This window comes from the organism of the source record quoted next, unplaced genomic scaffold (assembly GCF_019419815.1).
Source record: "Pyrus x bretschneideri cultivar Hongxiangsu unplaced genomic scaffold, Pyrus_bretschneideri_v1 Contig3, whole genome shotgun sequence".
In the NCBI taxonomy this organism is placed as follows: Eukaryota; Viridiplantae; Streptophyta; class Magnoliopsida; order Rosales; family Rosaceae; genus Pyrus; species Pyrus x bretschneideri.
This window is the reverse complement of record NW_025999612.1, coordinates 11,532,311-11,557,830: the sequence shown is the minus strand read 5'-3', so window position 1 is coordinate 11,557,830 and position 25,520 is coordinate 11,532,311. Positions and strand designations below refer to the sequence as shown.

At 36.0% G+C, this 25,520-nt stretch overlaps 3 protein-coding genes and 3 long non-coding RNA genes across 9 annotated transcripts in view; 5 read left to right on the top strand and 1 right to left on the bottom strand.

Moving 5' to 3' along the window:
* Positions 1-831: 831 nt before the first annotated feature.
* Positions 832-7,085, bottom strand: LOC103937629 (serine/threonine-protein phosphatase 7-like). Of its 4 annotated transcripts, none has more exons than XR_007260149.1 (5): positions 6,611-6,926; positions 6,422-6,517; positions 6,002-6,137; positions 2,108-2,215; positions 832-1,471 (listed from the first exon to the last, which is right to left on the bottom strand). XR_007260149.1 is itself a non-coding variant. In XM_048589221.1 (5 exons), exons 3-5 carry the CDS (start codon positions 6,116-6,118, stop codon positions 1,909-1,911), a joined length of 306 nt encoding a protein of 101 aa, XP_048445178.1. In that variant the 5' UTR covers positions 6,119-6,137; positions 6,422-6,512; positions 6,611-7,085; the 3' UTR covers positions 1,860-1,908. The 4 variants fall into 4 exon arrangements, 2 of the variants coding, with proteins under 2 accessions (XP_048445178.1, XP_048445177.1); XR_007260148.1 differs by having other exon boundaries at positions 837-1,411; positions 6,611-6,922; XM_048589221.1 differs by lacking the exon at positions 832-1,471 and adding an exon at positions 1,860-1,989 and having other exon boundaries at positions 6,422-6,512; positions 6,611-7,085.
* A 2,372-nt stretch (positions 7,086-9,457) lies between these two features.
* Positions 9,458-10,082, top strand: LOC125479680. The gene is made up of 2 exons (XR_007260187.1): positions 9,458-9,585; positions 9,781-10,082. It is a non-coding gene; the product is annotated as an uncharacterized LOC125479680 (long non-coding RNA).
* Positions 10,083-11,566: 1,484 nt separating this feature from the next.
* LOC103939563 (serine/threonine-protein phosphatase 7 long form homolog) overlaps positions 11,567-25,520 on the top strand; it is a 36,245-nt gene continuing 22,291 nt past the window's right edge. The window contains exon 1 of the mRNA XM_048589372.1: positions 11,567-11,955. Within this exon, the coding sequence (XP_048445329.1) occupies positions 11,752-11,955 (204 nt within the window). The 5' untranslated portion in view covers positions 11,567-11,751. The remainder of the gene's footprint in view (positions 11,956-25,520) is intronic.
* LOC125479677 (serine/threonine-protein phosphatase 7 long form homolog) lies at positions 12,886-13,584 on the top strand. The gene is made up of 2 exons (XM_048589373.1): positions 12,886-13,317; positions 13,398-13,584. Exons 1-2 carry the CDS (start codon positions 12,955-12,957, stop codon positions 13,527-13,529), a joined length of 495 nt encoding a protein of 164 aa, XP_048445330.1. The 5' UTR covers positions 12,886-12,954; the 3' UTR covers positions 13,530-13,584.
* LOC103937644 lies at positions 23,687-24,732 on the top strand. Its single transcript, XR_007260184.1, has 3 exons — positions 23,687-23,920; positions 24,290-24,335; positions 24,678-24,732. It is a non-coding gene; the product is annotated as an uncharacterized LOC103937644 (long non-coding RNA).
* On the top strand, positions 24,728-25,515 carry LOC103937683. Its single transcript, XR_007260185.1, has 3 exons — positions 24,728-24,757; positions 24,919-24,990; positions 25,186-25,515. It is a non-coding gene; the product is annotated as an uncharacterized LOC103937683 (long non-coding RNA).

Here is a 25,520-nt window from a genome sequence, read left to right as displayed (position 1 = left end):
TCAAAAAACGCTTAAAGTATTTTTGAAACCGAAAATCAATTTCACCAAAAACAGTTTTAACTATTTTAAAAGCACTTCAAAACGAGCCTAGAAAGATATCCGAATTCCCTCTCTTAATAGTAAATTTCAAGCATGAACTTCTTCATCGTTTGAGAAAAAAAAAAAAAGGTAAAAATAAATTGGTCGGCTTTCCTATCCTTTCTCTTGTATACAACTGCCCTTTTCAACGATAATCAAACCATGCGTTTTGATAGAATTATGAAAATAAATACCAACCATTTTTTTTAGTCTATTGTGTGGTTTAACCGAACTCTCCTTCCCTTAATGTAAAAATATTGATGTACTAAACAAAAACATGTCACACTTGGCTAAAGGTTGTAGGTTGTCAAACTTTCGTTTTGTCGGGGGAAATGCAAGTTTTTTTAAGTGTGTTTTTGCTCATCACCCTTTAGTGACGGTAATAATCATCACCATTTTTATCATTGTTGGATGAATTTAAATTTGAAATTGGTGTCTATTCACTACATATAACTTAAAATTTAAACTTGTTTAATGATAATAAATAAGATGACGAACATCATCATCAACTGAAGTTGGTGAGAAAAGTATTCTCCTTTTATAGGACAACATAGAATTAGATTAGATTATGTCAAAGGAACATAAAAGGTAGACTCTAGTGCTTATATAATCACTGAAACACATTTAGTGAAAATGTTTTTTAAACCAATTCTTAAAAAAAACGTAAGTGAATTCTGAAAATGCATTTAAAATGCTTCCTAACTAGTGTTTGTTTGAGGAAGAACTTCAAGTGCTTTTTAAATTAAAAAACATATTTTTTAAAAACACTTTTAAACAAGCCTTTGCTTCATTAAGATTGGTTTGAGACCAAGCAATCCCACACGGATGGAGCCCTTAGTACAGCACATCACACTTGAAAATTGCTTCACTTTCCACCCTAAAACCAATAAAAATGATAGAAAGCAACTGTTTAAGTAATAACGTTGCCAAATTAAGTGCACTTTGAATATTCAGGTTGTTGTCCTTTGATATCTGAGTTTGAATGGAATTTTAAATATTCTAGGACCAATGCGAACAACTTCCCCGCAATTGGAATGTCACGGTATTTCAAATTCAACCACGCCTTGTTATATAAAAAAATGCGTAATTTGTTTGAATTGTTTTTACCGTGACATCCCACATGTATGTACGGAGATGAGCTTCTGTGGAAATCAAACTTGAGGAAGATGATCAAGGGATGAAGATTGGAAATGGGAATCACACACAAAGGTCAATCCAGCCAGGTTATTGGTGTGGTATTCTCCCAACAAAAGGTCACCTTGCCGTAAAATATTGATCCACACGGACATTAAACACGGTCACCCCCGCGCGCGGACATTAGCTGCGGTCACCCCTGTGCGCGGACATATTTTTGTTCGGGTTCAATTTAGTAGTCAGAACAGTAGCAGCAGTTCTGTGGAAAGAAATTTAAACTCCCTACCCAACCTCAATCAAGCCAGTTAACTTCCATATGTTCATTTGAACTTTGCTTTTACTGATCCAAGATTTCATATCTCCATACTTGTGGCTTCCATTGCAGGCAACCCCCCTTTTATGATTTTGAAGACTTATCTGTTTCTGATCAAGAGTCGGACTCTGGGGCGAGGGAGACTACCCCGTGAAGGCCTCAATCATCAATCGCCAATCGTACGTTCATGATTTTGTTGCGGATCTCCGTCGTAAGTCAAATTTGTGTTCTTTGGGTTAAACATAACTAAGTTTCTGAATCTCATTGATGAACCATGTACATTTTGGAATGGCTTTTGGCAAGGCAAAAGAAAATGCAGTTTCCAAAATAGAGAGACGCAACAAAATCATGAACGTACGATTGGCGATTGATGACCGAGGCCTTCACGGGGTAGTCTCCCTCGCCCCAGAGTCCGACTCTTGATCAGAATCAGATAAGTCTTCAAAATCATAAAAGGGGGTTGCCTGCAATGGAAGCCACAAGTATGGAGATATGAAATCTTGGATCAGTAAAATCCAATACGAAAAGAAAAACTTATCAGGGACTTGTACAATCTCGGATCAGTAAAAACCAGTACAGTACCTGAGGTCTTGGAGTGATTTCTTCGAAGCTACGGATAACAGGATTATCAAAAGTAAGGGGTTCTAGAACGATGTAAGCTCCTTTATTTATGTACCTATCTTCCGTCGCCTGCATGTGCATCAAGAGATTAGTGTCAATTTACAGAACACGAAAAAAAGGTGCACAAACTATATGATAAAATCCGTAAGTCAACAGCTATGCGTTTACACACAAACACATTTCAAGCGCTGCATCTATATACTTTATATTGATTCCATGCTCTTGTTCTATTACACAAACGATTTCTGTACAGAAGTTTCCTTGGTGGAACATCCAATTAAAGAACTTTCAACTAAGCAAGATAACAAAGGTCGTTATTTCTGCTTACAAGAATGTTCCAAACGTATAAAACTTACCAAAGTTAACAATTAAGGTAATTGAGTTACAATTAGGATAACTGAGTTTACGATCTTAGAGGGAAACATGTAAAACCCCATCAACATAACCATACATGCATCAAGCAAACATTGCAGCACAATTTGGCAAAGGCAGACTGTATTACTGCCAACAGCCCATAAATGAATAGTTTCACAAAAATATGCAAGGAATTCACCGAAAATTGTGTTAATGAACACAACGAATGCTAATCTCAAAAGATTGTAAACAAATCTGAAATTGTGGGTAGTCTAGTGCACTAAACAAAGTTATGAGCTTCCCTGACTCCACAACGTGATCTATGATCTATGGTGAACCCGTTATCCATTTGACCAAGACCTGGCCTCTTCTTCCATGCATCAGGGCCCTCATGCTATCTAATAATCAACTGTGGTTTTAACAATATCCAAATCTTAGTATTGTAAATACAACACAAGGAAGTAAACGTAACAAGAGGGTAGAAGGAAATCATCTCAGGCTTAGTGTGATAGAAACATAAGTGCAAAGGCCTTTGTGAAGTTTAGAAACATTACAGCTATAAAGCATCTTAAAAGAATTAAAGTTGGACATTTTTTTTCCTTTACTTGTAAAATTTTAAGGGAAGACATAATCGAACCCCACCCACCTTCACACGGAGGATCTATAACCATTCTTTGAGCCTTGTTTAATTCTTTAAATGTGCCAAGAGATAATGTACTGTGTAATTTAGGATTGAAAGACATTTTCTTCTTTCCCTTCGATTTCTTGAGGTGTGATGCGAAACAACCCACCATGACCTATATATACATATTTCCCGATAATGGATGGCAAAGGGAGACACTTAAAGCACCCACGACATTTTTGGTAAACATCCTCCCCTTTGTCTTCATACTTTGCCAACAGTTTCTCAAGAAATTGAAGGGAAAGAAGAAAAGGAAAATGTCTTTCAATCATGAACTAAGCAGTACTTTGTCTCTTGGCACATTTGAAGAATTAAACAAGGCTTAAAGAATGATTTTGGATCCTCCATGTGAAGGTTCAAATTTGATTCGTGGTGACGTGCTATGGTCATATGCATCAATGGATCCCGATCTTTTTTTTGAATGACTGAGAGGCGTGGTTTGCTTTGGGGTCCTGACTGCACTAAGGAATTTCTCAATAAGTTTCAGCTCAAGGCAATATAAGATGGAATCTGCATTTCGTGTTATTAGGCAATTGAATGTTGTGACTGCGAAACATGACGTGTTTTAATTGTATTCTAGGGACAATGCACATCTATTTTCTAGTATTAAACCTTTGATAAATTTTGGTTCTGGTGTTCAAGTGCGATGATGTTTGGACAGCAATTACCAATAACTATGTTTCCAATTTTGAATTTAGGTAACTTTTATAACAAATGCAGACAGGTCATTCAATAGAATTTTGAAGGAACACAGGTTAACTTCGCATTTACCTTTCATACGAAGTTGGTTAGTTGAAACCAATATGGATGATCAGTTGGCAACCCTAATATAATGTTGACAACAAATAGGTTCTTACAACGGCGTATTTTTATGTCCTAGTTACTTGACGACTGTTAAAGCTTAGTTATGAATGCTTGCATATGAGCATGCAGGTTCTTATGGGTTTGTTGTTGCTTTGATAGTTTTTAATCACCTTGGCATTGGCTCAATAGGAAGATGGTGGGTGGGGTTTGATTATGTCTTCCCTTAGAATTTTACAAGTAAAGGAAAGAAAATGTCGAACTTTAATTCTTTTAAGATGATTTGCAGCTGTAATGTTTCTATCACACTAAGCCTGAGATGATTTCCTTCTATCCTTTTGCTACGCTTACTTCCTTGTGTTGTATTTGCAATACTAAGATTTGGATATTGTTAAAACCACAGTTGATTATTAGATAGCATGAAGGCCCTGATGCATGGAAGAAGAGGCCAGGTCTTGGTCAAATGGATAACGGGTTCACCATACATCATAGATCACGTTGTGGAGTCAGGGAAGCTCATAAATTTGTTTAGTGCAGCAGACTACCCACAATTTCAGGTTTGTTTACAATCTTTTGAGATTAGCATTCGTTTTGTTCATTAACACAATTTTCGATGAATTCCTTGCATAGTTTTGTGAAACTATTCATTTATGGGCTATTGGCAGTAATACAGTCTGTCTTTGCCAAATTGTGATGCAATGTTTGCTTGATGCATGTATGGTTATGTTGATGGGGTTTTGCATGACAACACATGATTTTTTGAGCCGTCCACATAAAGCTGCTTATCCGGAGTTTGCAGCGGAACAAGTTAATGCATTTAATAATTTTCAACGTCAAAGAAATGACCCGTATTCAAATTTTTACAACCTAGGTTGGAGAGATCATTCTAATTTGAAGTGGGATAGAGATCAGCATGCAAAGCCACAATTTCAACAACGGGTACAGCAACCTAGTGCACCTACGGCTACTTGGGAGATTAGTGCCAAATTTGTGATCAGATCATCAACTAACAATCTACCCATAAAAACTCAAAATGTGATTCGTGAGGGTGATAGTAAAGTACAACAGTACAAAGTTCAGCTGGTTGAAGTGCAAAAATAAAAAACAAAACCAACTTTGTTTGACAACTATCCAGGCCACCAGATTGACCAAAACCATCTAAATTTAAAGGGCAAGAATAAAAAGTTGCACGCAATCCAAGTTGTGAGAAAATACAGCCTGGTAAAAATGTGTGGTTGTTAAGTTCAGTTTTCAAGTCTTTTTCAGGGACACAGGAGTCTCGGTGGAAGGGCCCTTTTCTAGTTAATAAAGTTTTTCAGAATGGTAACGTGGACATCAAGGTTGAGAGCAAAGATTTCGCATTTAAGGTTACCAAACATCAACTTAAACCATGCATAGGGAAATTTGGTGCAAGCAAGTCTTGACTATGAAGGAACCAATGATCTAGCCACCGGACCTCTGCCACGTCTAGCTACAGACTTAAAATAAAGCACTTTTTGGGAGGCAACCCAATTTTTCTAAACTATTTCCTTAATTTATTGGGAGGCATTCACATATCTAATTTTATATAACAAAAAAAAAAACAAAAACATATATATATATATATATAGAAAAATTCAAAAAAATTGTTGTTGTCTTTATCTACTCTGTCGATTTTAGTTCTGTTTTTAATTTTCACAATTAGTGGTTAATTGCATGTTGCATACATGGAAAATAAAGAGCATCCTATACTGGAATCATGCAACCAGCAGCAAGTCATCATTAACATAAACCACATCTAAACTATGCTGAAAATTTAAAGCAGTTAACATGAAGCCATTCACCGATGCAAGTTTGGCGGTGATTGTTGCAAATCCAGTACCACGGCATAAATTTTGAGGAGTTATTTTCTGCAGCTCAGTTTTGCGATGCATGGATGCAGAGCACACTTAAATCACATATCCATACACCACAGAACTGAGTACAGCTTTTATTACCAGATCTACAACAATTAAACTTGCAGGGATTCGAAATTTTACCTCCCAGATGCACAGATCTGGGGTTCGTGGAAGCTTTTGCCATGATTCGTCCGCTGCAGTTGCCGTTTGGGATCTGTGATGACCGAACTCATCTTCCTTTGGTTTGCTCTTGTCCATCTTCCAGAATGAAGGTTCCCTGCACAACACAAACAGAATAACCAGATTCATGAGCTAGAGGACCCATGACTATTTTTTAGCAGGCCTGATCCAGGGCTTACTTCATTCTTTTCTGGGAGCAAATATGTTTTAGTCCGCAGTTGTTACCAGTTTAGAGATCCAAGTTCTTCCAGCGCATGTATGTTTTCAGTTGTTACAAAGTCATTTTGGGAGTGTATACACAGTAAATATGGCATCATAAATGAAATGTAGTTGAACCCGTAAATGTTGAGCTTAGCGAAAACAGAAGAACGAGATCTTTACCTTCCTGATTTGCAGAGGCCGAGACATTTGCCGTTTATTTTGCCTTCTGGGACCACTGGACCGGCAGCTTAGGGGTTGTTTTCTCTGGGTTCTACGCTGGATTTGAGTGTTATTTTTCAGTCACAGTAGTGGTTTTATTATTAAAATACCAGATCACAGTCAATCAATCAAATGGGTTACGGTTTTTACCTCAAAAAATTTGCAGATCCGTGAGTTTGGAGACTATTCGAGTCAATCTTTTCAGTCTCTTGGTGAATCTAGGGTACCTAATACAGAAGAACATTAGTGTAAGCTTCCACAGAGACACATCAAGGAAAATAGTTCTCAGACATATTTCGCTGTTTTAACGGGAGGTTCCAACTGATGACTGGGCTTGAGAGTTTTGAAAATGGGAAGAGCTCCGAGAGAGTCTCTTCGTTTTAGAGAGAAATGGGGTCCGAGAGAAAAGAGACACAGAGCTGCGACATGTGGGAGAAAGGGCTTAGGGTTTCTAAAGCCACGGAGCATATTTTAGTCTTTATATTAGAATGCTCCCCACTCGGATGCACGACACGTGTGCAACTCTGGAGCTTCCCTTATCTGCCCGAGGAGGGGGTTTTGAAACGAGGCGGTATGGAGCCGTTTGACTCTGGGCTCGAGGCAAGAGACGGGATCCTATGTCTATTTCCTTCCGGGTAATCTTGTTCCTTTTATTTTTGTTTTGTTATTTATTTATGGAAAAATTTGAAATAGGTCTAATTTTATAGACCATCTTTTGAAATAAGTTTAATTTTTAGTGACTTTTGACTTTTGAAATAGGTTCAATTTTTAGTTACTTTGGACCCATTTCAAAAAACCCATTTATTTATTTATTTCCTTTGTCTACTTTTCGTTGTTTCTTTCAATTAGTTAGTCGTGTTTGTCGATCATTTTTCTTTATTCTTTCTTTTGTTTATTTTTCCACGCCTTGAGGACAAAGTGTGAAATAAGTTTGGGGGTGGGAAATAACATTTTAGGCTTTTAATTTTTGTGTCAAGTTAAAATTTTTATTCTTTTCAAGTTAATATCCATAGAATAATTGTAATTTGATCACAATTATCTTAAAACGTGGTGTTCATCTTAAGTAAAATTACAATTATTAATCACAATAAACCAACGCCAATTTCAGGGCACCTTCTGACCAAAATTGCATTAAATTATTTTTCTAGATATCCTAATGATGATCAGACATTAAGACAATTAGATAGTTTTAATCACGGTGATTAGTAATTCAAAGTGCGCATGCAATCAATCATAAGCAATTAAATAAAAATCACATATTCATGCTAAGGCTCAAGGCTTCGCCCTAGCAAAAGGAATTAGTTACACATATTCATAATTTAAATCATAGAAAATATTATTAAGAAAATGATTGAAAACACCTTAAAGTAAAAAATCTCCAAGAACCCTTGCAATTCTCTCTATCTTGAAAGTTACATAAAAGAAAGCGTAGGAAAAACTAAGAACGGCCGAGCAATATATTTGCTAAGCCATCGCACAAACCCTAAAGCATAGGTCTCTTATTCTAACTAGGAAACTAAATAATAATAAAATATCATATAAAATAAAGTCCTAATTAAACTATGAGAATCTGCGAAGTACTTGTCGAGCCATGTTTTAGCCTCAAATCTTATAAAATAAAGTCCTCATTATTCTGTAATTGTGTGACATCCCACATCGCCCAGGGGAGCGATCCTTATATGTATATTCTCATCCCTACCTAGCACGAGGCCTTTTGGGAGCTCACTGGCTTCGGGTTCCGTAGGAACTCCGAAGTTAAGCGAGAAGGGGGCTAGAGCAATCCCATGATGGGTGACCCGCTGGGAAGTTGCTCGTGAGTTCCCAAAAACAAAACCGTGAGGGAATGGTAAGCCCAAAGCGGACAATATCGTGCTACGGTGGTGGAGCGGGCCCGGGAAGTGGTCCCGCCCGGACCGGGATGTGACAATTTGGTATCAGAGCCTAACCCTGGTCGTGGTGTGCCGACGAGGACGTCGGGCCCCTAAGGGGGGTGGATTGTGACACCCCACATCACCCAGGGGTGTGATCTTTAAATGTATATTCTCATCCTTACCTAGCACGAGACCTTTTGGGAGCTCACTGGCTTCGGGTTCTGTAGGAACTCCGAAGTTAAGCGAGAAGGGGGCTAGAGCACTCCCAGGATGGGTGACCCATCGGGAAGTTCTCGTGTGAGTTCCCAGAAACAAAACCGTGAGGGCGTAGTCGGGGCCCAAAGCGGACAATATCGTGCTACGGTGGTGGATCGGGCTCGGGTTGTGGTGGGGGCCCGGGCCGGGATGTGACATTGGTATCAAAGCCTAACCCTGGTCGTGTGTGTGCCGACGAGGACGTCGGGCCCCTAAGGGGGGTGGATTGTGACATCCCACATCGCCCTGGGGAGTGATCCTTAAATGTATATTCCCATCCTTACCTAGCACGAGGCCTTTTGGGAGCTCACTGGCTTCGGGTTCCGTAGGTACTCCGAAGTTAAGCGAGAAGGGGGCTAGAGCAATCCCATGATGGGTGACCCACTGGGAAGTTGCTCGTGAGTTCCCAAAAACAAAACCGTGAGGGAATGGTAAGCCCAAAGCGGACAATATCGTGTTACGGTGGTGGAGTCGGTCCGGAAAGTGATCCGCCCTGGGCCGGGATGTGACAATTGGTATTAGAGCCTAACCCTGGTCGCGTGTGTGCCGACGAGGACGTCGGGCCCCTAAGGGGGGTGGATTGTGACATCCCACATCGCCCAGGGGAGTGATCCTTATATGTATATTCTCATCTCTACCTAACACGAGGCATTTTGGGAGCTCACTGGCTTCGGGTTCCGTAGGAACTCCGAAGTTAAGTGAGAAGGGGGCTAGAGCAATCCCATGATGGGTGACTCGCTGGGAAGTTGCTCGTGAGTTCCCAAAAACAAAACCGTGAGGGAATGGTAAGCCCAAAGCGGACAATATCGTGCTACGGTGGTGGAGCGGGCCCGAAAAGTGATCCGCCCCGGGCCGGGATGTGACAAATTGAGTCCAATAATTAGTGTTTTTCCGTAGGGTAATTTATCTCGCATTGATTTTTTTAAGCATTAGTGTATATCTTACCACTCCCTTGGATGTGATCAAAACAAGACTGCACGTACAAGGATCAACCTTGAGGTATGAGTTCTGTTTGTGGTTACTTTTATTGGTATTATTTTGAAATTACCTCCCTAATCCGACCTGGTATATGTGATATGTTCCGCACAATATTCATGTTCAAAACTTGTCTATGGTTTTACTCGTCGCATCGAAGTTAGACGGAGAGAGTAAAAGGGTTGTCCAGTTACCATCAAATATTGTATTGAACCTTAGGTACAAAGGCTGGTTGGATGCAATTCGCAGCGTATGGAGGGCCGAAGGGGTTACATGGTATATTCCAGCTTCAGCACTTACGTTTATGGCTGTAGAATTTATGAGAGAACATTTCAACGAAGGATTGATCAACGAGAACACCCCAGAAGTTGCTAGCATGTCAGTGTAGAAATACATGCATAGATTCTTTTGCCCATCATGTAGTTCTGACGAGACTTTCGTCGTGTTTTCGTGTAGTACGTGTACATACACACATATAAATTGCATTTTTTCCAAGGAAAGAAAAGAGATTTAGTTACGTACTCCCCTCCCGTTTTGCCCGTATTTTTGATGCGACTCTAAGCTATTGGGCTTCTATTAGATCAATTAGACCAGCTATTGTTGTTATTAGCTATTAGGCCCATTACATACGTGATACTATTAGGCCCATTTATATCTTAAACCTTAACTATCTTTGGATGTATTTAAATCCCGATGTACAGTGACTATGAATGAGGATATGAATTTCCTTTGATTTCCTTTTCCATTTCCTGCATTTACTTTTCTTGCAATTTCCCCTTTACCATGTCTGATCTTGTCAATTTTCGTTTGGTCATCGACTTTGTAGCCGATGTTAATCCTAACTAGGGTTTTATTCTATCACAAGCAGTCCAAAACCTCCGGCAAGTGGCCTCATTGTGCGAGTTATCTCCTTGAATGGTGATGGTTGGGTAAAAAATTGCTCCCTGAGGACGTTGCTGGCAGTGTAACGGCGGCACCTTCTCTTCCACCACCACCTGCAAGCATCGGGCCAACAGCTTTTAGATAATTTTCTAGAACAGTCAGCTTTTCCATTTTGTAATTTATGTTGTCTCTTGTACTTTGAATGGAGTTTGAAAAAGAAAGATGGATATAATGCGCCAGCAAGTACTCTGCCTACATGTGATTTTTTCATCTTCAAAAAATGAAAACCCTAGAGGTATAATTACTGAATACCAATTTTTAAAAAGGGATTATCTTCGGATCCCTTCCTCCTGTTCGGGGATCTAGACCATTGAATCAGTCATTAGATCAAATTTTAGGGGGCCGGATCCTCGGACTTGGTGGATTAGGAGGAAATTGATCATTCTTGTTTTTTTTAGAGAACTTTAACGAAAAACTTCTGGTACTGTTCACTTTAATAAAAAAAACCACATTTTTATACTAAAAAGTTAATCGTGATACTATTCACTTTACTTTTTATTTTATTTTTATTGTTAAAACTCAAAAATTTCAAATTATTTTCATTAATTTTTTTTTTTTTTAAGGTCTAATGTCCTTTCCATTGTATTGAGTATTGACCAAGAAACAAAATAATATGACCATTTCATTGTACAAAATCTGTCTAAAAGTCTAGAACTTTCCCACTTCACATCTCTTTCTCGACTTCGAAGCGCACCACTTCACTTTGCCGTGCTTTCTCCGTCGCCTAGCCAGTGGCCACCACGCACCACCACCAGACGACTCCTGGCGGAGCCACCGCCAAGTCCACCACCACGTCTCGGTCTGGTATTTCCAACACGCCGTTTGTTCCTTTTTTCTTCGCACCTCAGCCACCACCACCTATCCCTTCCACCACCTCCACACTCCGTCTCCCCCGGCCACCACCTCCGCGGGTCCACGTCTTCTCTCTGGTCATCACTGACTGGATTGGTAAGTCTACTGTCTACAAGCGCTTTCAACAAACATCTTAAGTGATTTTTCATAATTTATTTACATTTTTACTAAGAATTGATTTAAAACACATTATCCCTAATAGCACTTTTAGTCACGCTTATTTTCACCTTAAGGTTTCAATTTTGGAGAAATTAGAAGGGCAGGAGGTTAATTGGCTTGCATCAGAGTTTGTGAATCAGTGAATGAGAATTAGAGAAGGGGATTAATTTTCGGCTTCTTTGTTGTTTGCAGCGTCTGGGTTGTTGCATACGACGGAAGTGCGGGGATACTGTCCATATGGATGCTGAAGGTTCTAGTGGTAAGAGGCCCACTTCCTCGAAAAGGAAACGGAAAACCTCTACAGATGATGCACAGATAGATTCTCAAACGACTCTATGGGGAGACAAGATTTTGAAGGATCCATTTCCGGGAAGTCCGGAGGATCCGAGGGTGCTGAGGAGTTTCCCAAGTCATGTAGCTGCTGCTATTTGGCATAATGTGGTATGATGTTAATCTAATTTTTACTTCATTATATTATGCATATGTTTTGAGGATCATTGGTAATTCATATTTGTACCTGTAGGAATGTGAACCCCTTAGGGTGTTCAATCACACTTGTAAGCTTCAAGCATGGAAATTTGACCCATCCGTTTCTAACTGCAAGTTTTGGAGATATATTGATAGCTCCGGGTTGCGACCGCTTATTGATTGCTCATACAGGACATCTAATAAAATTGTTGTATCCGCATTCTGTGAGAGATGGCAACCCGAGACAAATACTTTCCATCTACCATTTGGTGAGTTGACAATCACATTAGATGATGTGTCCAACATACTAGGAATTCCAGTGGATGGTAACTCTGTATCTGTTTGCGATGATGAATTGGACAACTCCGTCCTAGCTAGTCAGTGCCATGATTTATTTGTCACTGCATTAGGAGTTACCAATGATGAGGCACGAGCTGAGATGGGTCGCTTCAGTGGTAGTGCGGTTACACTTGAATGGTTAAGGCAGAGATTTCACAAAGTATCGGATGATGAGTCACCTGAATTTATAGAGCGTGCAGCAAGGGGTTACCTATTATATCTATTAGGTTGCACACTCTTTGCGGATAAAACAGGGAATAGATATCTCTCATTTACTTGCATTTTCTACAGGACTTGAATAGCGTTGGGGGGTATGCATGGGGCGCAGCAGGATTAGCGTTCTTGTATCGGCAATTAGGACTTGCTTCTAGACTTGGATGTAGGCAAATTTCTGGATATTTGACTTTACTAGAGGCATGGATCTACGAGCATTTTCACAAGATGGCTACTCCCCATGTTAACGTTCATTACTTAGAGGATCAGCCGCGTGTGCACCGTTGGACCCCACGAAGGGATGCAGGGTTGTCATTACAGCATTTGCAGGCAATGCGACAACGACTTGATTTTATGCATGATACTGAGGTTGTCTAGGATCCATATCATGGTCAGAGAGGACATCATTCTTTACCAAAGATGACATTCTATACTGGTCTCCTCAAGTGTGTGGATATCGTGGAGCCTTATTATGTTGATAGGGTTCTACGACAGTTTAGCCTTGTTCAGACAATTCCCCGAATGACATATACCCCTTCTCGAGTTCAACGGAGCACTGATACAAAAATGTACAAGGTTGTGCATACGTACTTTGATGGGATTTGGCAAAGGCGTGAATATCACCTTTTGGGACCAGAAAACCTTAGCAGGGAGGTTATAGCCCCATCAGATTGTGATCCTGGGTACCACTCATGGTATCGTAAAATCACCCATCCATACGTGCATCACCCTGATCGTAGGTCTGCTGCCATACGGCCACATGACATAAATGATCCACATCAGGTGATTACTTAAACGAAACTTTAAAAGTACTTAATTATTAATGTGAATAATAAATATTGATATGCATATTGTTTATGTAGCGCATAGCACGTCTTCTAGCCATCATGGAGCCTATTTCACAGTCTAATCTCCATTGTGCTTGTGGATTTTACGAGGCATTTGAGCAAGTCTGGTCAATTTTGCAAGGTACTCGGGCAGCCCAAAACCTATAACTCGTTCAACCAAGTGTCATTTAAATATTCATGTGCATATAAAATTGATGCTGGAAGAAGACACTCTATGTTACTATGTATGCTGCAAATTCCCAGATGAGTTCATGCATACAAATTTACTTGAAAAGCTTATAACATACTTTCAGAAACTTATACGTATAGAAATGTGGTGATGAAAGAATATTATGTGGAAGCAAGGTTTAAAGCCAAGACAATCTAAGTGCTGCCAAAAGACTTTGAGGCCGGTCGCTTAATAATTTTCAGCAACTAAAACATATCGTACTGATAGTTAAATGAATATATATGCATGATAGAATTAAAATGGAATTGTTGTTTTGCTAGTGTGGAATATAATGGTACATAGTTATATTTAGATAATCTGGTTCTTGATATTTCTTCAAAATCTGAATGATATGAATAGATAATCTGGTTCTTGATACTTAATGATAGAATAGATAATCTGGTTCTTGATATTTCTGAATGATATGATTCAAATATCATATCACTGTAAGATTCAACACCTGTTCCATCTAACAGTTCTTGATATTTCTGAATCAAATATCATATCACTGTTACATTAACCACTGTTAGATTCAACACCCGTTCCATCTAACAGCGATTTTTAGAGTAACCACTGTTAGATTCAAATATCTGCTGGCATGTTGAAAGGAGAGGATCGGTATGACAATAGCGATTTATTATGATGTAGTCGCTAGAAACATAGCGAATTTTTATTCAGGAGTTCGGTACTATTCCACCGATTATATCCTAATCTAATTTATTTATTTTTTCGTTTTTTCTTTGAATTTTTTATCACTAAAACTTATCTTTAAACTTTTCTAATTGAAGACTAACTCAACCAAGCAATGAATGAGAATCCCATCCAATCATGGACACTACAAGATAATCCCAATATATTATTTATCGGAATAATTCTTTCCTTCTTCATGCAATGGATGACACACTTTGATCAACTGAATGACAACACATGATGAACTTTTTCTACTATAAGTTGATGCTTTCATTGAGATCCAGATTTACTTCTCAAAGAAGGCTTTTGCAATTCCCTTTGGATTTTTTCTCTACGTTGAATTTCTCGTACGCTTTTAGCCTATGAATTTTTTTTAAAAGTTTTTTATGTTAGTCCTTGGAAAAAAGGATAGAATGGAAATTTTATTGTATATTAGTCCACTGTTAGATTTAAATATCTCTTGACATTTTGAAAAGATAGGATCGGTATGACAATAGCGATTTTTCTTCTTTCAATCGCTACGAAATAGTGACTTTTTCCATAGTGGTTCGGTCCTAATATACTGATCGTATCATATTCTAATTTATTTATTTATTCGTTTTTTCTTTGAATTTTTTGTCCCACTTTCCTTTATTTGATTAACCACTATTAGATTCAAATATCTTTAGATTTATATTGTTTTCAAATTTTAAGACTGAAAATACATGTAGATGATAGTTTGGTGTTATGGTAAGAGATTAATGAATCTAACAACTGAAAAATAATAATGATTACCTTTGATATAGCATTTGGCAAGGTAAAAGAAAATGTACTTTACAAAATAGAGAACACACAAGCAACCTATATACCTCTCATGAAAATCTTTCACGGTGTTGCTTTTATAGGGAGTCGAACTCGGATATCTTTTCCAAATGGGAAATAAAAATACCCCTTAAATAAGATCTAATGTAAAATATTTACTGGTTATACATAGATATTATATTTTGGTCAATACATAGACATTGTAATGTATGCAAGATAGGTTTAATAAAAAAAAATGTGATAAATTATGAGCTAGATCATTAAATATAAAAAGTCAACGATATAAACCTAAAAATGGTTACTTAAATAAAGTAACGTAAGGAAAAAAAAAATCAAACGGAAAAAGTAAAAAAATATTAAGATAGGGTACGTTCGGTATCATTATACCGAACGATGAGTTAGAGAGTCGCTATTTGCATAGCAACAGTTTTTCATAAATGTCGCTACTATCATACCGATCATTCCTTTTCAATTTAAATTTTTTTTTTTTTTTAAATTTTCTTTACCATAACAACAAATTATCATCTTCATGTTCTTTAAAATATATTTTCCTTGCAAAACCCATTAACTCATGTTTAAATAATTGAACCTTAAGGACATAAAACCTAAATTGGAAGATATATAAATTTATCAGTAGTTACTCAAATAAAATAACATATGAAGAAAGAATCCAAAGAAAAAAACAAATAAAATAAATTGGAATAGGAAAAGATCGGTACCACTCTACCGATCCTCACCTAGTCCTGCCGCTAGTGTCAAAGCGTTCTTCTCCTTGAATATTGATTAACTCCATGCCGATCATTCAGATATCTTTTCCACATTGGAAAGAAAAGTGCCACTAAAGTAAAATCTATCATAAAATATTATTGGCTTCACATAAACATTGGTCAATATTCATAGACGTTGTAATGTATACAAAATAAGTTTATATAATAAAAAATGTGATAAATTATGCGCTAGATCATTAAATAAAAAAATATATCATAATTTTTACATAAACCATACCTTAAAGCTAAAGTATTTAGTATTTTCACACATATTATTTTATAACATAACTCAAAAACAAAATTAGAGACAATAAGATACGGTATAATAGAGTGAAAAATCATTTTTAAAATTAAAATCTTAACGTCTTAAATCGGTTTAAGAAAAAAGGAAAGAAAATGAATTAAAATAATATTAGGAAGAACGAATTTTCATAAGGAAAGGTGTTGAGGTGTAAGGACACATCCCGACCTGGGCTTTACCACATCCCGGGTCCCGTCTCTGTCGTAACCCGATATTGTCCTCTTTGAGTCCCGACCACGCCCTCACATTTTTGTTTCTGGGAACTCACACGAGAACTTTCCAATGGGTCGGCCATTCTGGGATTGCTCTCGCGCGAACTCGCTTAACTTCGGAGTTTCGATGAACTCCGAAGTTAGTGAGCTCCCAAAATGCCTCGTGCTAGGTAGAGATGAGAATATACATATAGGACTTACATGATCCACTCCCCTGGATGATATGGGATATAACATGTAATTATGTGTGCTTCCCTTTCTCAATCTTCATATCATCGAGTCAAGGTTCTCATCCATTGTTGTTGATGGAAATTAACCAACAATTCCACAATGATGGTTACCCAAAGTCAATTAGGTGAAAATTTATTATTGAATTGGAATACTGTTACTGTGGCTTCCCGATTAAAATAGTACTTTGGCATCCTCATTCCAAGGATGCCACCCGAATCACATTATACCATGTGTTTAACTTTTTATTCTGGCATCAAATGATGGGTTTGATATCCTCTACCTTTAGCGTTCAAGTTCATGTAAGCTTGGGGTATTTAATATCTCTACTAATTAATAAAACACTCATTGTTAACCAAAATTCTATGAAATTACTAGTTTAGCCTTCTAATTAAAACAGAACATAGGGCAGAAATGCAATTTCACATAACCAAATTTTGCTGTTTTTTTTTTCAAAGCCTCACCTACATGTAATCCTAACATCTCCAAAATCCACAAAAGCCATCGCTGGATTGCAAAATGCAGCACCAAAATCCACAAAATCATCAATAGGGTTTTCATCTATTGAAAGTTACCATTACTCCTTTCGACCCTGATATTTGAGAGAGAGTTGTAGAGAGATAGAAAGAGGTCGAAGAAGAAAGGGAAAGTCAACAGCGGCAGCCCTGGCTGCCGAATTATTTTCATTTTTTTTAATTTTATTTTGTAAGTCTAAAATAAATATTTATTCCAACTGTAAATAAGTGGTATACATGGCAAATTCTGGGTGGACATACCACCGCTAACGTGGTGATACAATACCACTCTATAATTTTCGCCAAAATGACTTGACAAAAATTATTTTTGTCATTTTATTCTTATTCAACGGAGAGTTTTTACGGAATGACCAAAGTGATTGAGATGGACAAACTCAAGAGTCAGTTCTATTGATTTCAAATCTTAGGAACCAAAATAAGAAGTTATGCCAATCTCAAATACTATTTTAACTAAAATTTATAATATTAACCCGAAATACTGTTACATCTTGTAGAGCATGCAATGTAACTTGCATCATGAGGGCACATATAGAACACAAAATACAACACGTACTAAAAAAGTGGTGTTGCTATTTAGTACTACAATGTAGTGGTATTTCCCTTCATTTGTAAGTGAGAAGTCTTAGGTTCAATTCTTGCCAAATATGAATTTGAACCACATTATTATGACTCACCCATTGAGAGGCTTAGTCAACTTTTACACCCCTTCGTGTAGATAATATCATTTATTATTAAAAAAAAAATGACGTTACACTTTTTGCTTTTACTCGCACATAAGCTGTAGAGGCATTTTTTTACTGACACAAACCTAAGTTGAAATAAAATTTAAGAAATAGGGTGAGTACCAAATTTAAAGGGACAATACTTGGCTTCTAAGAAATCAGCAGCAGCTCTTGTTGCTAGTCAATCACAGATAAATATGTGTCTGATTTGTGATTAAAATCAATTACTTGGACATGTGTCCATCAGTGATTGGCCAGCAACAGGAGTTGCTGCTGATAGTTCTGTTCAATTTTAAATAAAGTGTATACTCCAAGCAATAAAATATTATACTAAAGGTGCATTTATTGCACTGGACTAACTCGGACTAGACTAACTTCTGGAACTAAACTGAATTGGCTTAGATCAATATCGAAAGGCATCTGTATTGTAATTTTCATTGATGAATGATGAACCAAAAGATTAATGAATCTAACAACCAAAAAATAATAACGATTACCTTTGATATAGCATTTGGCAAGGTAAAAGAAAATGTAGTTTACAAAATAGAGAACACACAAACAACCTATATAACTCCCATGAAAATCTTTCATGCTTTTGCTTTAATTTAAGGGAGTGAAACACATATATCTTTTCCAAATGGGAAATAAAAATACCGCTTAAATAAGATCTAACGTAAAATATTTAATGGTTATACATAAATATTATACTGTGGTCAATACATAGATGTTGTAATGTATATAAGATAGGTTTAATAAAAAAATGTGATAAATTATGAGCTAGATCATTAGATATAAAAAAATCAACGATATCAATCTAAAAATGGTTACTCAAATAAAGTAATGTAAGAAAAAAAAAATCAAAGTGAAAAAGTTAAAAAAAATAAAATAAAATAGGATACGTTCGGTCAAAATACGCCGAACGACAACCCAAATAGTCGATATTTTCATAGCAACACTGTCTTAGAAATATCGCTAGATTCATACTGATCATTCCTTTTCAATTTTTTTAATAAAAAATTTTGTTAAAATTTTCTTTACCATAACAACAAACTATCATCCTCATATTCTTTAAAATATATTTTCCATGCAAAACCCGTTGATTCATGTTTAAATAATTGAACTTCAACGATATATGATATATAAATTTATTAGTAGTTACTTAAATAAAATAACATATGAAGAAAGAATCCAAAGGAAAAAAAAACAAAAAAGTAAAAAAGAAATAAAATAAATTGGAATATGAAAAGATCCGTACCACATTACCGATCCTCATCCAGTCCTGCCGCTAGCATCATAACATTCTTCTCTTTGAACATTCAATAACTCTATACCGATCATTCAAATATCTTTTCCACATTGGAAAGAAAAGTGCCACTAAACTAAAATCTATCATAAAATACTATTGGCTATACATAGACATTATATTTTGGTCAATATTCATAGACGTTGTATTGTATACAAGATAAGTTTATATAATAAAAAAAACGTGATAAATTATGAGCCAGATCATTAAATATAAAAAATATCATAATTTTGAGTGGAAGTACCACCCGCTAACGTGGTGATACAATACCACTTTATAATTTTTGTCAAAATGACTTGGTAAAAATTGAGGGTATTTTTGTCATTTTATCTTTATTCAACAGAGTGTTTTCACGAAATGACCAAAATGATTGAGATGGACAAACTCAAGAGTCATTTCTATTGATTTTAAATCTCAATAACCAAAATGAGAAGTTATGACAATCTTAAAGACTATTTTAACTAAAAGCCTATTATAATATTAACCCAAAATATTGTTACATCTTGTAGAGCATGTAATGTCACCTGCATCACATGAGGGCACATATAGAACACAAAATACATCACATACTAAAAAAGTAGTGTTGATGTTTAGTACTACGATGAAGTGGTATTCCTCTTCATTTGTAATTGAGAAATCTTAGGTTCGATTCTCGCCAAATACGAATTTGAACCGCATTATTATGGATCGCCCATTGAGAGACTTAGTCCACTTTCCCACCCCTTAGTGTAGATAATATCATTTGTTAGAAGAAAAAAAAGGTGACGTTACACTTTTTGCTTCTACTCGCACATAAGCGGCGAAGACATTTTTTTACTGACACAAACCAAACTTAAAATGAAATTTAAGAAATAGTGCGAGTAACAAATTTTAAAGGACAATACTCGATTGCTAAAAAATCAACATCAACTCTTGCTGCTATCTAATCACAGATAGATATGTGTCTAATCTGTAATTAAAATCAATTACTTGGACATGTTTATGTATATTGTTTAATAAATATTTAATAAATATTGAAAATACTTTGGTCAATATTTACTGGTTATACATAGATATTATATTTTGGTCAATACATAGACGTTTTAATGTATGCAAGATAAATTATGAGCTAGATCATTAAATATAGAAAATCAACGATATAAATCTAAAAATGGTTACTTAAATAAAGTAACATAAGGAAAAAAAAAATCAAACGGAAAAAGTAAAAAAATATTAAGATAGGGTACGTTCGGTAGCATCAGTGATTGGCCAGCATCAGAGGCATTTTTTTACTGACACAAACCTAAGTTGAAATAAAATTTAAGAAATAGGGTGAGTACCAAATTTAAAGGGACAATACTTGGCTTTTGAGAAATCAGCAGCAGCTCTTGCTGCTAGTCAATCACAGATAAACATGTGTCTGATTTGTGATTAAAATCAATTACTTGGACATGTGTCCATGAGTGATTGGCCAGCAACAGGAGTTGCTACTGATAGTTCTGTTCAATTTTAAATAAAGTGTATACTCCAAGCAATAAAATATTATACTAAGGGTGCGTTTGTTGCACCGGACTAACTCGGACTGGACTAACTTCCGGGACTAAACTGAATTGGCTTAGATCAATATCGAAAGGCATCTGTATTGTAATTTTCATTGATGAATGATGAACCAAAAGATTAATGAATCTAACAACCAAAAAATAATAACGATTACCTTTGATATAGCATTTGGCAAGGTAAAAGAAAATCTAGTTTACAAAATAGAGAACACACAAACAACCTATATAACTCCCATGAAAATCTTTCATGCTTTTGCTTTAATTTAAGGGAGTGAAACACATATATCTTTTCCAAATGGGAAATAAAAATACCGCTTAAATAAGATCTAACGTAAAATATTTAATGGTTATACATAAATATTATACTTTGGTCAATACACAGACGTTGTAATGTATATAAGATAGGTTTAATAAAAAAATATGATAAATTATGAGCTAGATCATTAAATATAAAAAAATCAACGATATCAATCTAAAAATGGTTACTCAAATAAAGTAATGTAAGAAAAAAAAAAGTTAAAAAGTTAAAAAAATAAAATAAAATAGGATACGTTCGGTAAATATGTACCGAACGACAAGGCAAACAGTCGATATCTTTATAGCAACAAGATCGTCAAAATATCGCTAGCTTCCTACTGATCATTCCTTTTCATTTTTTTTTTAAATTTTCTTTACCATAACAACAAACTATCATCCTCATATTCTTTAAAATATATTTTCCATGCAAAACCCGTTGATTCATGTTTAAATAATTGAACTTCAACGATTTAAGATATATAAATTTATTAGTAGTTAAATAAAATAACATATGAAGAAAGAATCCAAAGGAAAAAAACAAAAAAGTAAAAAATAAATAAAATAAATTGGAATATGAAAAGATTGGTACCACATTACCGATCCTCATCCAATCCTGCCGCTAGCATCATAACATTCTTCTCTTTGAACATTCAATAACTCCATACCGATCATTCAAATATCTTTTCCACATTGGAAAGAAAAGTGCCACTAAACTAAAATCTATCATAAAATACTATTGGCTATACATAGACATTATATTTTGGTCAATATTCATAGACGTTGTAATGTATACAAGATAAGTTTATATAATAAAAAAAACGTGATAAATTATGAGCTAGATCATTAAATATAAAAAATATCATAATTTTGAGTGGAAGTACCACCCGCTAACGTGGTGATACAATACCACTTTATAATTTTCGTCAAAATGACTTGACAAAAATTGAGGGTATTTTTGTCATTTTATCTTTATTCAACAGAGAGTTTTCACGAAATGATCAAAATGATTGAGATGGACAAACTCAAAGGTCAATTCTATTGATTTTAAATCTCAATAACCAAAATGAGAAGTTATGACATTCTTAAAGATTATTTTAACTAAAGGCCTATTATAATATTAACCCAAAATACTGTTGCATCTTGTAGAGCATGTAATGTCACCTGCATCACATGAGGTCACATATAGAACACAAAATACAACACATACTTAAAAGGTAGTGTTGATGCTTAGTACTACGATGAAGTGGTATTTCTCTTCATTTGTAATTGAGAAATCTTAGGTTCAATTCTTGCCAAATACGAATTTGAACCGCATTATTATGGCTCGCCCATTGAGAGGTTTAGTCCACTTTCTCACCCCATATTGTAGATAATATCATTTGTTAGAAGAAAAAAAAGGTGACGTTACACTTTTTGCTTCTACTCGCACATAAGTGGCGGAGGCATTTTTTTACTGACACAAACCAAACTTAAAATGAAATTTAAGAAATAGTGCGAGTAACAAATTTTAAAGGACAGTACTCGACTGTTGAAAAATCAGCATCAACTCTTGCTGCTAGCTAATCACAGATAGACATGTGTCTAATCTGTAATTAAAATCAATTACTTGGACATGTGTTCATCTATGATTGGCTAGCAATAGGAGCTGTTGCTGATTTTTCATCAACCGAGTTTTCTTCAATTTTAAATAAAGTGTATACTCAATTTCAAACAATAAAATATTACACTAATTAACTAACAAAGTTTAAATAATCCAGAGACGAAAAGTTCTCATCTATTCTAAATTTTGAGTTCAACCGTGCAACAATAATTAGACTGAAATAATTTAAATCAAGCAAGACAAATAACATGAACTTGGTGAAAAACTAGAGATTTTTCATGTTTTTAAAATACGAACAAATATATCACGTGTTATGATATAATTTGAAATTAAATAAAGTGTATACTCAATTCCAAGCAATAAAATATTACACTAAGGGTGCGTTTGTTGCACCGGACTAACTTGAACTGGACTAACTTCAAGGACTAAGCTGGATTGGCTTAGACTAGACTAAGCTAGATTGACTTAGTGAAACGTTTGGTGCAGTGTTGGACTAAAAAGCATGATAATGAAAAGAAAATATATAAAAAAAAACCCATAATATATAACAAAAAATTCATATTATTTGCTTCAACTTCAATTTCAACCAACATCAAAATTTTCAACCTAAATTTTCAACATCCCATTCCTAAATCCAAAACAAAAGTGGCATAAACCAACCAAAATTAACTAATATGATAATTTTCAACATCCCATTCCTAAATGTGAGGATTTCTACAATCGTCACAAAGTGGATCCGGATGGATCCAATTCCGTTTTTGAGGCTACTCAGTTAAAATTAGAAACCGTTAAAGTTAAAACCCGCCCAATACCCACAAACCGTTGACCCAAAAAGAAGACCCATAAACCTTAACCAGTCAGATTAGAGAGAGCTCAGAGCTATATCCATGGCGACACAGAGCTCGAATTCTAGCGAACGGCATGCCCTACCGGATACGACTCACAAACACTTCTTCGGTGAGCCTTCCTTTTCGATATTTTCCGCTTCGATTATTTTGATTAAACGGATTTCATGGCTTCGGATGCAGCTATGATCATAGTTTTTTTTTTCTTAATTTAAACATTGAAAGAAATAATTCAACCAGCGACGGAAAAAGCATGTATTCCTTCTTTATGTATTTCAGGTGATACACTTGGTTCAGTTGTATATGTTCCATGTGAAGTGATGAAGCAACGCATGCAGGTTCAAGGCACGATGGCCTCTTGGAGTTCTGTTGTCATGAAAGATTATGTCGCCATGAAGCCCGGGTATCCAAATGTATGGTTACTATACTGGGATGTTCCATGCTGGCTGCTCAATATGGAATGAGCAGGGGCTAAGAGGATTATATGCAGGTTATATCTCTAAATCAATCCCTCTTATCTTTCATGGTGTGATATTTTCCATGTGGTGTTCCCTGCTCCTCCTTCCCTCTTTTCTCGTCGACCCCGTCCATCATCCTTGTACCAATTTTTCGTTAATAAACATGTGTTTCTTATAATAAAGCAAATAACAGACTAGCTTAGTTTGAGGTTGTACTAAATGCAATCCAGTTTCACCATGAGTCCAATAGTAATGTTAGCCATTGCCTGCTTACCCCCATCCATGCGTGCACCCGAAGCACAACACAGATAAGCCACACGTCAGGCATGCATATGCACGTACGAATTATGGCCATAATGTTCTTTCCTAATTGTGAATTTTTTTTTTCTTTCATTTGGCAGATACTGGTCTACACTTGCTAGGGATGTGCCTTTTGCTGGTCTAATGGTACGTTGGGCGGAGATCGCTTGTACATCTCACCCTTAACTTTTGGCTGTTGCTTCTTAATATTGGGCAAAATGGGGTCGCAAGTTGCAACTCCTAATAACAAAATTTATTCAAGTATGGTCGCAACTCTTAACATACATTCCCCACCCTGGTTTATTTTTTATTTTGTCTTAAAAATTCAGACATTATCTTTCAATGGTGAATCATATTGTTATGCTTTGGGCCTCTAAATGATTAGTTGTCGTTGTTTCTGCTGTCGCTTTTTTCCTTTAAGAAGTCCTAGTTCTAATTTCCAGTAAAATAATATTGTATCAAAAAATTTATATCGTGTGTGCTATGCAGGTTATGTTTTACAAGGCTTGAAAGATTTGACAGAGTTTGGGAAGCAGAAATACATTTCCATATTAATAGTTCTGTCTAGGGTAATTTATCTTGCTTATCTTTCATTATTCTGTAATTGAGTCCAATAATTAGTGCTTTTCCGTAGGGTAATTTATCTTGCTTATCTTTCATTATTCTGTAATTGAGTCCAATAATTAGTGTTTTTCCGTAGGGTAATTTATCTTGCATTGATTTTTTTAAGCATTGGTGTATATCTTACCACTCCCTTGGATGAGATCAAAACAAGACTACAAGTACAAGGATCAACCTTGAGGTTTGAGTTCTGTTTGTGGTTACTTTTATTGGCATTATTTTGAAATTACCTCCCTAATCTGACCTGGTATATGTGATATGTTCCGCACAATATTCATGTTCAAAACTTGTCTATGGTTTTACTCGTTGCATGGAAGTTAGACGGAGAGAGTAAAAGGGTTGTCCAGTTACCATCAAATATTGTATTGAACCTTAGGTACAAAGGCTGGTTGGATGCAATTCGCAGCGTATGGAGGGCCGAAGGGGTTACATGGTATATTCCAGCTTCAGCACTTACGTTTATGGCTGTAGAATTTCTGAGTGAACATTTCAACGAAGGATTGAGCAACGAGAACACCCGAGAAGTTGCTAGCATGTCAGTGGAGAAAAGTGATCACGTTTACAAGGAACCGCTTGAGAAGTAGAAATATATGCACAGATTCTTTTGCCCATCATGTAGTTCTGACGAGACTTTCGTCGTGTTTTCGTGTAGTACGTGTACATACACACGTATAAATTGCATTTAATCCTAACTAGGGTTTTTTTTTCTAT

Coding starts and splice junctions, on each gene's coding strand:
- LOC103937629 (XM_048589221.1), bottom strand. CDS start 6,118: ATGGACAAGAGCAAACCAAAGGAAGATGAGTTCGGTCATCACAGATCC. Junction 2,216..6,001: donor CAGATCTGTGCATCTGGGAG/GTAAAATTTCGA, acceptor ATGCACATGCAG/GCGACGGAAGATAGGTACAT. Junction 1,990..2,107: donor AAATCACTCCAAGACCTCAG/GTACTGTACTGG, acceptor CTTCCATTGCAG/GCAACCCCCTTTTATGATTT.
- LOC125479677 (XM_048589373.1), top strand. CDS start 12,955: ATGACATTCTATACTGGTCTCCTCAAGTGTGTGGATATCGTGGAGCCT. Junction 13,318..13,397: donor ACATAAATGATCCACATCAG/GTGATTACTTAA, acceptor TTGTTTATGTAG/CGCATAGCACGTCTTCTAGC.